Source organism: Diadema antillarum, unplaced genomic scaffold (assembly GCF_040938485.1).
Source record: "Diadema antillarum isolate AM-2024a unplaced genomic scaffold, OU_Dant_1.0 seq00000464_RagTag, whole genome shotgun sequence".
NCBI classification, from domain to species: Eukaryota; Metazoa; Echinodermata; class Echinoidea; order Diadematoida; family Diadematidae; genus Diadema; species Diadema antillarum.
Window position 1 is genome coordinate 1 of NW_027271435.1, and position 18,910 is coordinate 18,910.

An 18,910-nucleotide genomic window follows, 5' to 3' on the forward strand; every position below is an offset into this window, starting at 1 on the left:
AGGGACGTAAGCACTGGGCAGGAATGGAACTCGGGCCCTCCGATTTGGGAGTCGGGAGTCTTATCCACCATGCCACAGCGCCCCCACTTTGAAGACTAGTCCCGAGTATACTCGGACAGGTGTCTATAGGAAATGTGAGTTATAGCAAAATCAGCTCGTCCTAAACGGGTTCAAGGGGCTCACACCTACACAGCTCTTCCTGAGTACTTGCCCAAATGCAAGAAGGCTTGAGAGAGAGCAGAGTTAAAGCTTGTATTTTTACTGTTTGTTTGAGATGAAAAAGTCGTGACTCGGATCGAATGATTCAATTGTCACAAATGGGCAAATCACCATAGATTCTAATAAAGTCAACATAATATTGTATTAATGTTGAGCAGAAGGCTGGTGAATAGACTGGTTCCTTTCGTTTCTCCATGATTGCACTAAATAACGTATAATCAATAAGGAATTATTTTGACATGTGCACAATCAGTGAAAATTTTACATCAAGAGATGCTTTAGACCTCAACGAACTATCACAAATATTTACCAAAGTTTTATAAAATCAAGAATTAGTCAAATATTTGTTTTCGATTAATCATCTAATCATCTTTTAGTATAAGTGTAAATTTTAGCATTCTTCAAAAACTACCCTTGCATGGATGCAGGAGATTCGGTTTCTTGCCTATGAAATTATACATGAATTTTTCATTTACAACTCGACAAGCATGTTGTATTAACTATAATACGATAATGCATGAATAAATGCATTATCTGCGGCTCACTGTTCTAACAGTCAATAAGAATAGCAAAACCAAAAGCACATACTCTGTATGTACAGCTGTACGTATTCTGCTGTATGTCCCCCCCCCCCAAAAAAAAAAAAAAAATACGATGGGATATTCTGCAACAATAACTTTAAAAATAGTAAATCAATCCACATACAATTTCAGGGTTTGAAAATATAACTTATCACCCACATCTTACAGAAACCCCATCCGATTTGCTTCAGTCCTCAAAAAGAAAACAAGGATTTTTGTAGAACATGTCAGGAATCCCTTCCCTTCAAGTTCTGTCCATTGTGTTCACATATCAATATGCAGTTCCAAGAGCATCCAAGTGCTAAACTTGGAAGAATTACACTCATGACATGCTTTACAATAATCCACATTTCTCTGTGACCACTTGACCAAATTGAATGGGTTTTCTGCAAAATACAGATAAGGTTTTATATCTTTAGAAATTTCATTCAGAAATTGCATTCAGACAGTTTAATCATATTGAAAGTTATCCATGCAGATTACATCCGATTGTAAAGGGGGGGGGGGGGGACATCCTGGATGTACATGTATGTACATATTGTACCGATGTAATGTGTATGCAAGCAAACACAGCAAATTTTTTTAATTGAATTGAATTAAATAAAAAACTGAGCTGACAGCAACATCTACACTCTAACCCTTTGAGGACTGACTGAGTTTGCTACAACACACATTTCTCACAGACACCTACCCAAGTACATTCGGGACTAGTCTTCAACGGGTTAAACAGCCAATGGCAAGACAAACTTAAGAATATATATGCGATTACGTGACTAATTTACCTCTTTACTGTGCTGATGAAAGGCCACTGACATAACGAGAAGTTGTCGCCGTTGCTCGACTCGCTCCACAAAGTCGTGGACTTTGACTTCCAGCGCCCTGGCGACGGGTTCGATTTCGTCCGGTTCGCACTCCCCGGTCTGAGCGAGTTGAGCCGCGTCCTTTAACAGCCGCTCCGCATTGGTAAATGTGTTCTGCAACATTCGAGCAAAATAAGAAGAAAAATTCAATACGGTGCGCACAAAGGATGCTATAATGAATTAATGATGCATTTTTCACTGACTCTCTATGGCTCCTTACATTAGAAAAGAAATTAAAAAAAACAAAACATCTTGGTCAGGATTGATTTACTTCCAAGCGATTGATGGATCTACTAGTCTAGAGTAAATTTCAATACAAGCATGCTGATCTATGGAAAGACAAGGCTACAAAATAAAGATGCACAGACTTGACAGTACATCAAGTATCAGGAAAGAGGCATAATTCATTTCATAACTAATATGATTTTTCTTCATGTGACTTGCATTCTTTAAAAAAAAAAATTGCTTTTTCAGAGGTTTCCTCCACAGATCATATTCCTGTTAGATTAACACAATAACTTTGTACAGTTTGATTTATACTCTTTGGACTGTGTGGTCAACCAATTTTAATTTTAATGAGCCCTGTATCTGCATTATTTTGGTGTCCTACTGAGGAACGAACCAAGAGTACATGTATACAGTCTGTACCAATGCCTGCAATGGAATCTATAAAGCATGCATCAATACAATGATTAATTTCAACTGTAATACAAATGTTAAAAAAAAGAAATGTGTCAAATACCAATTGATGCTCTCTTTGTATAATTATGCACAAAATGTACTGCACAGATTTGTACATCTGGGCAAGTGGATATATTTACATCTCTCTCCCTTTTTCATCTATTTTTCTTTCTATATCCATCTCTCTTTCTATCTATCCACCCATCTCTTTTTCCATCTTTGTTGTCACTTTCTCTTTCTCTCTCTCTCTCTCTCTCTAAAACTCATTGATCCCTTCATGTCTTGCCTTCCATACTCAAATATATGACCCTGCATCACGAAACCAACAAAAAGTTGCCAGACATAGATTTTTAGTTAAGGGCAGATTCTGAAAAAGCAGACTCTAAGCTTTACAATTGAAATGGACTCTCCTAACCTAAATCTAAATATTGGAAAGAAAGCACACACTCTGGAAAAGTGTGAACCGAGAAAAATGGCTCTGAAATACAGGGTCTATCTGTCTATTCAAGCGCTTAATCTTTACCAAACCGTGCTAGCTGTGCGATGAATGGAACAAAAAACAGGATGTAAATCACAGGAGCAACAACAATGAAGGGACTATCAGATTAAGTTGAAATTGACCATGCTCTATTAACATATTCTTTCCATGATTAATGCCAACTTTCAAAGCAGTAGCTGTATCCCTTCAAAAGTCATCAGACTTGAAAGTGAAGAGTGTGCAAAGGATTATCAGGAAATGAAAAGGGGCCTCTAAGACATACCTGATCTCACACTACTCGACAAAAAGGGTTGTAGTGAAACTGCTGAAAATGCACTTTCCCATTAAGTTCATGATCCAAAACTTAAAAATAATGTAGAAGAAGGGTAGGTCTATTAGAAAATATGAAAAACTTAATATAGACTTGGTTGACCCGTTTCACCTTTTTTGAGTCCTCACTTAAAATCAAGGGGTGTGACTTTTTGTTCATTTTGTGGTGCACGGTCACATATATTACAAACTGAAAGATACCTTACTGCAGTAAGATAGACAGCAGAGAATGACATCATTTTACACAATTACAGTGCTACATGTAAGTTTCTCTGTATACTGTATACGCTGTTATTTTTACTGATACAGATATTTTCGTGAATGAGGAGGTCACGGACATTTTCACAAGATGTTGTTTTCGCAAATTGACACAGAGGACTTCATAAGCGCACTATCACCTTAGCACATGGTGACATTTTCCTGTGTTGTTAAATTTGCAGTCCAACTGTGATTCGCGAAAAGCGTGAAAATTAAACCCTCGCAAAAATAACAGCTTATACATTGTACAGTACCTTGTCCAAATTCATCAAAATGTACTTAAATACTATTTTGTACTTTTCCCTGGATTCAGCCAAACTGGCAAATGCTCACACCAAAATTGCTTTCAGCAGCAACAACAATAACAACAACAACAACAACAAAGATGCACAATTTGCCAAAATTTGAAAATAAAACAAAAAATATATAGTCCTCGTATCTACAAAATGTCAAATGTTCAGGAGAGCCAAAAAACATGGCAGCCAAAGCACTGTGGCGAATGGCATAGCCTTTCCTTTGACGTTCCATGGTGGTTTCATTTTTGGAGTAAGACAGTTGGGATTGGGACAGGACATCACTTAACCCATTATTTGACCATAAATGCAAAAACTAATTTTCACCAAAATTGCAGATACAAAGTCTTGTCACCCCAGCCACGATATATGTAAGAAAGGAATACAAGCTCAAATTAAAATTGTGGTATGTTACACTCTTAGGTCTTACATGAGCACTCTCTTTACTGTAATACTGTATTCACCCAGTGGGACAAAACACACATATGTATTAAATTGTGTGTGCACAGCCTAAAATGAGCAAACAAAGCAACCTATACACAAAATACTAGTTATTGACCTAGAAATTCAATATTTTGGCGCATCAAATTAACGGGTACCAGCCAACCTCTGCAAATGGTTGCACAATCCAAGGACAAAACTAGGGTCCATATTGAAGAGCAGTGGGACTGAGGTTCTTATAAAACACTCTACAAGGTTTCTAGCAGAATGAATTAAATGTAACAAAAGTAAAACCAAATGGAATTGGGTTCATCTCGCTATTCTTCTCCATCAAAACAATAGACAGCGAGAGCGGAGGATAATGCAAGATTTTCTGTCTGTTCTGTATTTCACCCACTCTAATGTATGCAGAAGGCATTCAAAAGAAAATGAAATTCACAGAACACTTTCATATATCCAAACTACTGATCCCTTAACATGCAATTTAGACTTCAATGTCAGACATAATGATGTGATACCACTCAAACAGCTCAAAATTCTAGACTCATTCTAAAAGGTTGCAAACACAAAGTGACAGCCATTTTTCCTACACATCAAAAGATTAGAGACTCTTCTACAATGTATGTGCATTTTGTACCTTGATTTTACGACATAATATATAACAGAGTAACTTACACAACTTTTTTGAAACAAAAGAAAAATATCAAAGAGGATTAAAACCATACCAGGAAGTGTTACAGATTTTAAAAGAAAAATAAACAACTTTGGAAAACACAACATCCAGTGTAGTATGTGTTCTGCAAATCACAAAATATGCCATTTGACTCACGGCTTTACACCATATTAAGAAATAATGCACGATGTATTGGCAAACAGGAACCTGTATTCTCAAGAATATTGATTATTTCATGATATGACGTAAAACCTCAGATTCTTCCCGAGATCCCTTGGCTACGTGAAGAAGAAAAATCTGATAACCACAAATATCGTATCAAGAGGATCGGAGCTTGCAGAAATTGGTTCATGAAGATTCATGGGACTGGAGGAAAACGAAATATTGATTTCGACTTATTCTGTCTTGCACAAGAACCCGACAAGTATGGGCAAAAATTACACTTTAATTTCGACTCGAGGACAAATACTCTCAGTATTCTTTAATCGTTCTTTCCCTTTACACTTCACAACACATCATAATTGTGCCGCTATGCACTCTAAGGAGGAAAAATGCAGAAGGTGAGAAAGATGCTACTGAATGCAATCACAGCTTACTCAAATTTGCGTATACATGACAATCAGCATGATTCAATTTTATGATAATAATCATTATCATTATTATCATCATCATTATCAGTACCATTATATTATCTTTATTACTATTATCATCATAATAATAACTATGACAGTGACTATCATTCTTGATATTTTCTTCATTTCATCACTTTGGGTAATTACCACAGAAGTGTAAGCAGTGGAAACAATATTGCTTGTAATTATATCTGGCAGTCAAAAAAAAAAAAGAAGAAGAAAGAATTGGCCATTAATTACTACTATATCAGCAGAAGTAGTGTCCAGAATCATCAAGCATCGTGATCACTTTTTTTTTTCTTTTAACTCGTTGAGTACAGGCTGATATACATAGACACATGCCCGAGCATTCTCGGGACTCGTCCTCAATGGGTTAATACGGTAGATTTCCACAGTCATAAGCTTGGCAGTAATGCCATACGAGGAACTGCAGTACAAATGTTTGTACATTAAAACTCAGTGCATCGTATGTACTAATACTGTATGTCCTACTAGGAATTAATATTGATTATATAAAATGACTCCTTTCTCTGATACATAAATGGACTGTACCCTTTGGCAAAATATTGACATGGAAACAGGGTTAGAATGCCTTGCACCATTATATAATGTGTCCTTCATATGATCAAACATGAAGGCACCCCCCCCCCCCCCACAACAACAACCACCCCACTCTTTCCCTTGGCTATTAAAGCTTCATATTTTATCTTCTTTGTCCTCCTAACCCTCTTCTTAAAATAACTCTCCCCGCAGTGCCACCAAACTTAAACTCCTTTCCACTCCATCGGCAAATAAAGAAGGAAAAAAGAGAGAAATATATTCCTATTCAGACAATGATAACAATCACATAATTCGGGACAAAGAGCCATAACACCATGAATAATCGCAGGCTTAATGGATGCACCGAGGGGCGAGAACGACAGCAAGGGGTGGTAGCATTCACACTTCGCTCACCGCGCACTCTACTTTGGGGGTGACCATCTGTTTGCCCGTATACATAATCACGATTTGACACACTTGCATGAGCAACATCTCCCAAAGCCTCAGGGCTTTGGTGTCAAAATGCATACATGCTAACATCACAGCCATGCATATTTCGTTTTGATGACTTTGGTTAAGGTCCCACTGATATGTTCAACTTTATATGCTCGACTGCATTTGGTTTATACTGGTTTTCATTCACTTTTAGTCAAAATTCAATTACATCATTCAATAAGCATTGAGAAGAAGCTGCTAGGTTGGGCAAGCCTCTGCCAATCCTACAATACTGCTGTATGAGCATTTTTTTGTTTGTTTTGTTAATGAGGCAAGCATATAAAGATCCAAATAGCAAGAAGGTGATGTACTTAGTTTGGTCACCTATTTGAAATTCAGTTAGCAGAATCAAAATGAGGCAAATTTTTGTTGGCTTCAAGAAAGAGGTCACTTCATCATTATCACATTCGACAACTATCACTCTTTTTCTGTCAGACATAATAGCAAAAACTTGGGGTCATGGCAGATTCCTCAAATAGAATGTCAAAGTGAAAATGTTTTGTCCACAGAATTATGGACGTTATTGCAAACTTCAAACAGGTTGGTTTGTGTACTGCTGTCTTGATGCCTGTGTACTGTACACCCTAGCTGGCATGCATATAGGCAGAATCCTATTTCAGCAGCTGCCTGGAATTCTGATCTCGATCAGATTTGACTGGCTAAGGTGAAAGTATCGAGAGTCGTCAAATATCAAAATAATTTCAGAGTCACTGCAGAATTTGAGGTAAAATATGAAAGCAATTCATTTCACTTTATAATCTTGATAGTAAAATAAGTGATAATGCCCCCAGTGACACTTACTAAATATGATATGAAAGTTTTTAACTAAAAATGGATTTGTAACATGCATTACTTTGCCTGTATGGATGCATCACTGGCATTTCATCAACTGCCACAAACATTCAAAACATCAGAATCACTTTTTTTTTTCTTCTGTTCTATTTTTTGTTGGGGGTGGGGCGGGTTGTAGTAGAACGAGAGCCATACTCCCTCTTTGTTTGCTGCTATCCCATCCCTGCTCTCCTTTCATTGCCGATCAACCGTCAAAGAGGATAAACCCGCTTTTCGCACCCATCAAAGGACATCAGAAGACCCTCCTAGACAACACGCATGGTGGCAAGGGAGAAGGGGGACGCGACAGGAACGCATTAGTGTCATTTACGCTGTAATGGGACAACAATTGCATGAATGGTGTTCTTGTGGTGCGTTAAAAAGCTTCGCTGATATCCGAGTCAGTGTGGGACAGGAGAGTGACTGGTAGTGAGAGAGTTACAATACCACAGGATTTGGGTTTACGGGTCTCTTTACTAATCCTAGGATCTACCCTCCTCCTTGTGGTACTTTAAAAATGAGTTGTTTGTGTTCTGTATGTATAATAACTTATAGACACACACACAGACACACACACACACACACACACACACACAAACACACACACATACACATACATACACATATGGCCTACATCTTTTTTCTCTATCTCTCTTCATACTTTATCAGGCATTGCATCAAAACTATGACCAGCAGGATCCCTCAGGAGCCTGCTTGAATCAGGATCCTACAGGATCCTACAATCCTATGCAAACACCTGGGCAGGATCCTGAGGGTTCCTGCTGGTCATAATTTTGATGCAACGCCCCTCATTTATTCATTGAACTGTATCTTATAGTCAGTATACCACTATTAATTTTTTTTCCTCTGCTTTTTTTGCTGTCCATACTTTCTTTTATATCTCATTGGGTTTTTTTTTTCTTCTCATGGGTGATATCAAACTTCCTGTTTGTTCTTCTATACATGGCTATCCATCTATCAAACTTCCTGTTTGTTCTTCTATACATGGCTATCCATCTATCTGTCAATCTTTCTCTCTGTCTGTCTATCTATTCATCATTCCCCTTATATGTTTCTCTTTCTCTTTTTATTCCCATAAAGTTTTTCTCATTTTGTCTAATTGTTCATGACATTCTGCTCATCTTGCAATCACACAATTTTGTAAACTCTCACAGCTTATTCTCCAGTACACACATAGCACCAAGCAATCCACTTCCTTCTTTGTTTTGTTTGTTCTTCTTTTATTTAACCCTTTTTGTGCTAACGAGTGAAATGTCCACAAATTTCATACACAAACCTCTGAGCAGGTAATGTGTAATATATTGTAGCATGCAGAGGGTTACAGACACAGATCTTCTTATCAGTCCACCTACTTGTAATCATCTCTCTCCATCTTTCCCCGCGTTCACATTGGTCCCCAAGATGCGGGGAAAGTCCTGAGCTGTGGGACTTTCTCCTCTAAAACCATAATGTGAACGCTCACTGGGACTTGTTAACCCGTCCCCGCCAAGCAAGTCGGGTACCGGGACAAGATTTGGAGGGGAGAGTGACCTTGGGGCGCAATTGATAGCGTCCAGCTGTGGTCATCAAATGTGCGCATGCGCTATGTCTGGATTCAAGAGGCAGAGCTCGCTCCAAGCCCCAAAATGCGCCCACAGCTCGGGGACAGATGAGATACCAATGTGAACGGTCAGTCGTAAAAAAGATAAGATCTCTTGTGGCTGTCCCCGCGTCGCGGGGACCAATGTGAACGCGGGGAAAGAAATACGTACTGTTTATATATTCATTCTCCAACACCTTCATCAACCCCACCCCTAACCCTCTTCTCATCCCCCCCCCCCCCCCAAAAGGAAGTATTAAAGGACAAGTTCACCTTCATAAACATAAGGATTTAGAGAATGTAGCAATCTTAGTAGAACACATCATTGAAAGTTTGCGGAAAATCAGACAATCCGTTCAAAAGTTATGAATTTTTGAAGTTTTTGTGCAGTAACCGCTGGATGAGAAGACTACTCCAGTGTATGAATAACTTAGATGTCACATGCGTACAACAATATAAGGAAAATATAAAGAGAATTTCACAAAATGCCATCTTTTGAAAAAAGTACACATTCCCCTGACTCGTTACCGACAAATGTTATGGGTAATATTATTCCCCCTGCCTTTAGAAAGAGGCAAGTCAAGAGCTCTTTTATTATGCGAAAAAAGTGAAAATATGTTGAATTTTCTTTTACATTTTCTTTATACTGTTGTACGCATATGACTCACAAGCTGTAGCAGTCTCCTCATCCAGCGGTTCCAACACAAAAATTTTAAAAATTCATAACTTTTGCATCGATTGTCCAATTTTCCTCAAACTTTCACTGATGTGTTCTACTAATATTGTTGCATTCTCTCAATCCTTATGTTTATGAAGGTGAACTTGTCCTTTAAGCATGACAAAGAAATCCACACTATCTTTCTTTGATCTCTCAAATTACTCCATCAACACCATCTCTTCATTATGATGCTCCTCGTAAATAGATCCGCAACGCATTTTTGCACCATCCGTCTTTTTGTCGCCAAGTGCGGTGCTCCCAAGAGAAGTGTGAAATCTGTCATTTCCATAATCCCCCTTATCTATGCGGTGATTTCGTCTTTGCTACGCATCCTCGATATGAGAAGAGATGGCTGTCGTGAATTCATACGCACGAAATGCGACTATACCTCTTGCTCTCTCCAAACCAAGCTGATTTCACAGACCTGATATTCATCTACTTTCGAACAAGACAATCTTCTTTTTCCTTTCTTGGCCTGAAAGAAAGAAAAAATTCTGTGTGAATTAGAAAATGAGAGACAGAGACAACCACATTGTGCGTATTTCCAAGGACTCACACAAATATGTTAACCATCACATTAACCTGTGTAAATTAGCAGACAGTAAAGCTAAGAAAACTGCATAATCGGGTGATTCCACCAAAAGAACAAACCAATCAAATTAGTCATAAGATCCACAGACTGAAATTTGACTACCATCTACTCAAAATTCAAATCACAAAGAAGTTTTGGAATCTGAGATTTTTTTTTTTTAATTGACTAAAGCTGTAATTGGTTCTCTTATATTGAAATTGTCTAACCTGCCTGATAACAACATTGCTGAAGTAAACTCTGAAGCTGAATTTCTAAAACCCATGCTTATCTGATGGCCAGCCTTATTACCACGTTTGTGATACATTTTTGAGAAATGAAGTTGAAAATTCTGACACATCATCGGAAAGTTTGGAGCCGGGAGAATTTCATGATACCAAAAATTAGACATTGAAATGTTTGACACCTTTAGCAGGCTTTTCGGTGGTGACTGGACCGGTCACAAAGTAAGCCTTTATCCACAAGAACCTGTTAGGTTGTGTTCAGAGTTGACAGGGATTTCAAAATCTTGCTTGGGAAACAGGTTAGAGTTGTCACTAGTTAAGTCCTATGTAGTATGTCTGACACATCGTCTGGTGGACAACCAGAGATAGTCTGAGCAAATGATATGTATTCATGTTGTGTCCGCATTTGCTGCCCATGACATGAAAAAGACAAAAATCTTTCCTTAAGATTTTTTTCTTCTTTTTTGAGGGGTCTTTGGCTGTGCTTGATACATCTAAAAAAACACATACAAAAAGGGGATTAGAAATACTCTCATGCAAACATTTCAAAATGTATGATACTTTGGATTTTTTGCCTTTTTTGTGGGCCACTGTTGTCACGGTATCTTATATATGACAGCCATTTGTATCAGCATTCAAGAGACGAGTTCAGGAAGGGAGCCAATAGTGACCATTTATTCAGGTCACGTGTTCCGGCATTAACGTCGAGCAACATGCACTCTCCGATCTGCACAGTGGTCTCCCACTGCACTCGAAGTCCCTGGTATGCTTGACCTCAATTTGCAAGCAGACGATCACTATCGTATGATGTACATTCATATTTCAGAGGGCTGTGTTAAATTTTCCACAACACAACCAGCTGCAGACATACACTTTGTATGAGCAACAAAGCAGTCACTTGACATAATGCCCTCTGGATTTTTTTTTCTTTTGTTTTCAGCTCAATCTGTATGATACTGGATTGTCATTTATAGCGAAAGCATGAATACCAGCACTCTGCAAATACCTCATCTGACTGGGATTAATGAACAAACAAAAACAAAAACAAAAACAAAAACAAAACAAAACCAAAAATGAGAGAACAGGAAAATGATGTGATATGGCTGAAAGAAAAAATGAAAGAAAGAAGAGTAAAAAAAAAAAAAAAAACCCTGCTTTTGGCTGGAAACAATTCATATCTCCTTACCCAAGACAAAAAGAGTATGCTGATATCCAGTGTTGGGTTCATCTTCCGCCCAACCCGCATCCAACATCTCTTCTTTATTCCGCACCCCAAGCCATCTCTAGCATCCTCTCCAGGGACATGGCTTAAGGCCCTTTTTTTAGAGAAGGGTGTTGTTTTTTGCTCTCTTTTTTCAACATTTTGCGCTCATCTTGGGATCAAGTCAGTATATCTTTGCTGGCGGCGCAGAAGAACAACCCTCCCCTCATCGGCAATTCATGTCGTGCTCCCTGCGGACGATTTTTTTTAGCCCCGACCCGCCGAACTATGAAGTGTGCAACAGATTGCATTCAGGCCGCCAGCCCGAAAAACCGAGTCTCGAGTTTTGTCTCCAGTGTTATCAGATTTTTCTCCCCTTTGTCTCCATGTATGCCAAGCTTTATTACCTACAGGATATCCGTTCATACTATCTCTTTCACTGTTTCTTCTGCCATGCCACAATGTTTTTCTTTCTTTTTAATATACATCTCCCTCTTTTTTTTCTTATTTCTTATCTAGACATTCCTCTTTCCTCCTCCCCCTGATCTTCAGTACCAACTGTTCTCATATTTGGGTGAGATGTAGCTCCGCAAATGATTTTCTGCCACCCCCGTCCCACCTTCACTCAGTCTTGGAGCCATTTCTCACTCATTTGAAAACAAAATAAAAAAAAAAAATTGTTTGTAATCATGTTTAATTGTGACATGTCTTTCTACACCTGATAATTCTAGGCCCATTCACATGCAGAGTATATATCAGAAATTAACCTATACCCTACAGGAACATGGCAACCTATGTATCAAATCTATGGGGATTTCGGAATTCGGCATGGAATGGGTTAACAGGTTTTTTTAAGATCAATTTCTGCAATGTAATGAGAAAACTGATGGTATGAAAGTATGAAAGGGGTCTTGTGTTCTACATCATGTGTGTATACATCCTTCGTCATCTCTGACTCACCAGTGCATCACTCTTGTCTCCCTTGAATTCCTCAACAACAAATTGCAACGTTCCATTCTTGTCACTTGTTTAAAAAATAAAAAACCTTGCTTCTCCTTTAAGTGACGTTTTCACACTTACAAAGAACTGATGCCATCATTACTGTAATTCTATCCAAACAGATTCAAAAGCATAATGACAAACGAGTTCTGTTGTGAGTATGAACAACTCACGCTGCCCTTCCCCAACATGGGGGGGGGGGGGGGTCCCTTCCTCGCTCTCTTGCTACAATCATTGCATGATTACAATCATTATTCTTGTATTTTGGTGAGTATTGTATACTCAAGTGGTGATACATTCATCCGTCACAAAATGACAGGGAAGCAAGCAGCCACTCTAGTATTTTTTCACTCGTTTGAAGATTTTGTCATTGATTGCTGTATTGATTTCTGTCTTCTTGATGGATTCCTGTATTACAGACGCTGTATGGCTTGCAAATTTCCATGGCGACTAATTTCTGACTGCACAGGAGGGTAGCAAGCTGTGGCAATAATGTTTATGATCATCACTGCACTCAATATTCTCAAGCAACACTTGTACAATGTATGCCTGAAAATGACAAACCAAAGAAAGAAAGAAATGAGATCTGTTACACCTCCCACAAGAGTACACCACTTGTAGCTCCATCCACCACAGAGGGCGAATCCATTTGGTCTTAACCTATTGAGGACGAGCAGATTTCGCTAAAACATGCATTTCCCATAGACACCTGCCTGACACCTACTCAGGGACTAGTCTTCAACAGGTTAATCAATGTGGAGTTAAGAAATATCTGCAAATTTCCAGTATGATATCTTCATTAAATTACATGTATATCCCGCAGGAGTTGCATTAGATCTCTCATACTCAGGAGAGGGGCTCTTTCGAGGAGGGTCATTGAGATCAGATTTTTCTCACCTCCATCATCCCTCGCCATGGCAACGACGACATACGATGGAGATAGTCCACAGAGAGCCAGAGTCATCCCCCCCCCCCCACCCAGCCAGCATCCCCAGACTCCCTATATCTCGGAACCCCCCCCCCCCTCCATATCAGACAGTAGTCGCCAAATGCACTATGATATCTGCAGTCTTTCCCCACCCCACATCCCTCAATAATTCAATCAAGAATTCTAGCACCAACATGGGTGTTTACATTTCAGTATGTACGGAATAATAACATTCTGATTACGTTAGCACACTGCCTTCAAGACGGTGGATGCTAATTCTCTCATGAAGATACACACACACACACACACACACACACACACACACACACACACACACACAAAAACATGCCTCATTTCTTTTAAGGCAAAACAAAGCAAGATTTTGCTGGGTCTTCAGAACTGTATGGCCTGTGTCCAGTAAGTAAAATAATACGGTACTAAAAAAAAAAAGTCGGGTAAATTACAGAATACCGGCAACCAATCACGGATAGCGCAAATCGCTCTGAAAAGAGCATAATTACGCTTGCCGATAGCAACCATCAGAAATATTAATCCGATTTGCGATACGGTCTGTCATTTGGCTGACAACGATTGCATTTGTTTACGTGTATTTTCTTTGGTCTGTGCGGTGAGAGTGTGGTATTCATACATGGTTTTCGGGGGTTTCGGGGGGTGTCCCCCGATGGCGATAATAATGTAGTTCTAGATCCTGATGATGCTAGTCTAGACTAGCTGTTAAAATTTACCCGAATTTACGATGTATACTCACGCTTTTAGGCGTTGACGATTGTCCGGATCCCAGGAAACGACAGAAATTTAGGTGAGATTAGAAAACAATCACTTATCTAATTGCTGGTGCTAGCTTACTGTGTAGAGCTTATGCACTGTGTGGGTGCGCTTGACAGCCCACCATATTGACTCTATGCAGTCAATACAACAGTACACCGCACACAATAACTAACAGCTTATGTGTACGTGTGGCAGTGGTAGCGCATATTGAGTCTGCAGAACGCGCACATGTTAACTAGTACCATGTACAGTACGTATAGCAGTTGAGCTCGCAATTGTCTCTTGACAATATGCGTATACGCGCTGCCTTGTCAAACTAGTGTAGTGTGATTGATCGTGAATGACTTGTGTCGAAAAGAGTACAAGGAAGAAGGGCTGCCAGCTGTGATGACGTCGTCACGTTTAAAATAGTTCTGTCAAAATCGCCTCGATTTTCTTCATCGTCGATTTACTCGAGTTATCTTGATTTAGAGCAGTTTTCCTCCGAAACCACTCAATTTTCATAAAAATTGTGTGGTCAACCTACTTTTTGACGGCCATTCCGTTCCCGGGCTTTTTGGGGGCCCCAGACGACGGGAAAGACGAATTTCAGCCCTTCGGGCTGAAATTCATCTCTAAGGGAGAGCCGCCAGAGGCAGGGCCTTCGGCCCCACCTCCGGTGGCTCTTATACGCACCAATATGCTAATTTATATGACACAAAAACCGGTATTCTGTAATTTCCCCCAAAAGTCAGGCATTACAGTGGACTATCAAAAATGCTGCACGATCATGCATGGTAAGATTTCTTTTTTTGTTCCTTTCGGTCTCCTACAAGATATTTGTGACATGAATATTAATCATTATATTGACCAGTTTCATATTCACAGGGGATGGCTCAGAAAATATTGCCCTCTTGGGACAATGCATCAAGGCATGACCCTATGCAGACCAGTCAATATCATATATATCAAATGACCCAGATATTCCTCACAGTCATAACTCAATATATATTTTCCAGTACTGGGGTTACTTGTCAAAAGATGAAATCTAACCCCTTTCCCTACCACATTCTCAAATTCTCAAAAACTTTGTACAGCTTCAACCAGGCACATATAGGTCATTGATTCCTTCCTAATTCAAAATACTTTAGTTTCTTAATATTGTCAACATCCTTGGTTAAATGGGGTAAGTTTTACAGGTTTTCTTTGATTGCTTAAATTACTTTTACTCTCCGTGACTAAGATTGTATGTTTGATCTGCATTATTATAAACACCAAGTGAAAAAGATAAGGAACTAGCCTGGGATTTGAACAGGTCTGTGTTATCAACTGTTTACCATGCAGTAGTGCTACCACTGAGCTGAAAGTAAGTGGAGTAACTTTGCTGATAAACTGGTGTTATTCAGCTTGGTATCAAGATAAAGTTTTTCCATGCCCATTTCCATGAATGAAAAAAAAAATCAATTCTTTTTAGATCATCAACATATCTTGGCATGCTTAGTTGACTGTACTCCACCATTATGCAGCTAAATGTCCATATTTTTGGTCTTTTACTACATAATATCTCCTTACACTTGACCTGCGAAGCAAATATATCCCAGCTTCATTGTCGAGAGAGAAATTGGGAGCAGACGTCTGATACTGATATCTCCCTACTGTCAAGTGAGTGGCTTGAAGAGTGAATTAGACTCCACCACTGCTCGACGAAATCAATTTCCACGGTCAAAACGTCTGTACTACTTGATAGTGTCTTAGAAGACAGATCACTTTGAGTGACTGCAGAGAAGCTTATGAGAATAAAACGTAAACAATCCAGAATCTGAAATATCTGTAATATCTGAATATCTGAAATCTTCAATTTGATATTCGCATCATGCGGCAAGAACCAATTACTCCAGTGTGTAAATGTTGCTATTATATTATAACAAAGTTAATGGCTACAGGTCTCCCTGCAGTGATGACAATTATGTATCAACAACTACACTATAAAGAGCATAGTTACTGTAAAAGTGGAAGTTTTCGCGGAGTTGAAAATAAAAGCACGCAAATATTTTGCTTGCTACATGTTCCAGTAGTTAATGTCTTGATTCTGCCGAATTAAAAACATGTGAAACTCTGTCATCTTACCCGGCTGAGTGTGAAAAATTACTCACGCAAAAATATCCACTTTCACAGTACATAGCTCCATTTAGAATAGAATTGATTGCTCAACATATCTTGCGTGCCAGAGAGGAGCGACTAAAGTAATATTTAACATACCAGATAATAATCTCAATTTGAATATGGAATCATGGTACTGGGTACAAGCTTCTAAGTATGTCACAGAGCCCTAAATACCACAAATGAAATCACCCTCTGATGTTTATTGAGTGCTAAAACCCAATCAAACATGGCATCTAAATGTCACACACGTAGCATTTCTAACTCGATCAGCAGCCCCTGAGATATTCTAGGCATTTCTCCACTAGTACCGAGAGAGCAGGAGGGTACATAGTTTGAATATATCCTAATCTCTACCAATGATATAAATAACCATTTCAATATAGCTTGGCAGGAAAGGTTCATAATGTATTGATTGATGTAGCATTAATTGAAAAGGTCTGTACAGTGGCAGGTAATGTACTTGCCATTAGACTTTTCCAGAAAGTGATGAGGTTAATGATCAAAGACATTAAAAGATTTTGGAGCCAGAACCAAAGTACCTTAACAGCATAATTGCTTATTGCGTGGTGGACTCTCACTTTACAGATTAAGGAATATTTTACATGGAATGTATCATGCCAGGATGATGATAGAAATTAGATGTCAGAGTGGTGGTGGTATATACTGGTGATGAAGATGCAGATGATGAAGGGGAGAAGAAGAAGGTGCAGAAGAGAAAAGAGAATGAGAGGGAGGGGAGGAGAAGGATAAGAAACAAGAGGAGGAGGAGGAGAAGAAGAAAAGGGATAAGGAGGGGAGGATGAGAGAAGGAAAAGAAACAAAAATAGAAGAAACAGAAGAAGATATGAAGAACAGTCTAAGAAAGAAAAGAAGGAGGGTGAAGATGGAGTGGAGGGAGATGAGTTGAGGAGGAGGAAGAGGAGAGGAGGATGAGAAGAAACAAGAAGAGAAGAAAAAGGAAGAGGAAGAGGATAGGAAAGGAGGAAAAGAAGAGGAGAAGAAGGAAACAAAAAAGAAATGGGGAGGGGAGGAGGAGGGGAAAAACATGAAGAGGTGGAGGAGGGGGAGGAGGAGGAGGACGACGATGACAATAATAGTGATGGTGACTATTATGATGATGTGGACAAGGATGAGGACAAAAGATGGGAGTGATAAGATGACAAAGATGGTGATAATGATAAACATGACCAACAATGGTGGAGGTGACAATGATGACGGTATAATACCATCATCTTAACCCATTGAGGACGAGTTCCGGGAATACTCAGGCAGTTGTCTATGGGAATTGCATGTTGTAGCAAAATCAGTCCGTCCTCAATGGGTTAATACCAATAAAGACATCAATGGTGAAGATGATGAGGATGGTAATAATAACAATGGGTTTATACCAATGAAGGAAATACAAGACGTCATGATGGTGCTACTGGCAATGATGGTAATTAAGGTCATTTATGGTGAAAGTGATTACAATGCTGCTGCTTACAATGAAAATGATGATGACCGCAAGAAATGCCATGGTAACCGCTATGGTAGCAGCAAAAAGATGGATATTACTGAAATCAATACTGTGAGAAACCTAAATGTACAAAATGTTTAATGCAAACTACAGCTGTACCAGGTTGCTGTTTCATTGAACTTAAAAATGATAAGAAAGAATACATACAGGTACTTAACAAATTAAAAATTTCAGCATGTTTTTACAAAATGAAAAGCAAACTGAGCCACTGATATGAGAATATTGTGCCCTGTTGACCTACAGTTGTATAACGCATGGAATGGTGAGTGAAATGAAATTTGATTTTCTGTAGTAATCTCACGACGAGCAATCCTCTCCACAATTTTTCTCCCTCACTCTCATTGTAACTCTCACCTCCTCACTAACTCTTGCCATCTCTTGTTTATGGAGATATGGGGGGGGGGGGGGGGGGCTCGCGGCCGACTAATTTGAAAGTTTGTCGAGGGAGCGATCCGGTCATGAGAGGTGCTAACGCGATTAGGCGCGCTCGTCTCCTGGAGGAGAACCTTCACACTCTCCTCCTCCGCAGTAGCGGAGGGATGCTATCACCAGGGGCAACCGGGCAGATTGGGCAGATGACTTGCCACCCTCGGTACTCCATCCTCCACAGACCGGAGGTAAGCACAAATCTCATCTCTCGCTTGGTGGTGGAGATGTCAGAAAACAGCGGACACTGAGAAGTGGCAAGGGAAAACAATTTGTGTTGGATGGGGAGTACATTACAATGAGCTCTCTACATTGCAAATGGAATCGTACAACACTGATGTAGTTCATTTTGTTAAAGAACAAACGTGATATACTAAAATGTTCTCTCTTTTTTTTGTACTACATTTAGTCCATAGTTTTTTAATGTAAAATTGATATTTTTCTACATGTAAATCTCAGAGTAGAT

General features: G+C 39.2%; 1 protein-coding gene across 1 annotated transcript in view; it reads right to left on the minus strand.

Annotated features, from left to right (window-relative positions):
- Positions 1 to 1,582: 1,582 nt before the first annotated feature.
- LOC139733249 (kalirin-like) overlaps positions 1,583 to 18,910 on the minus strand; it is a gene marked incomplete at its 3' end in the record, with an annotated part of 136,719 nt that continues 119,391 nt past the window's right edge. The window contains exons 14-15 of the mRNA XM_071644089.1: positions 18,533 to 18,691; positions 1,583 to 1,774 (exon numbers count right to left, since the gene is read on the minus strand). Coding sequence (XP_071500190.1) covers positions 1,583 to 1,774; positions 18,533 to 18,691 — 351 coding nt within the window. The remainder of the gene's footprint in view (positions 1,775 to 18,532; positions 18,692 to 18,910) is intronic.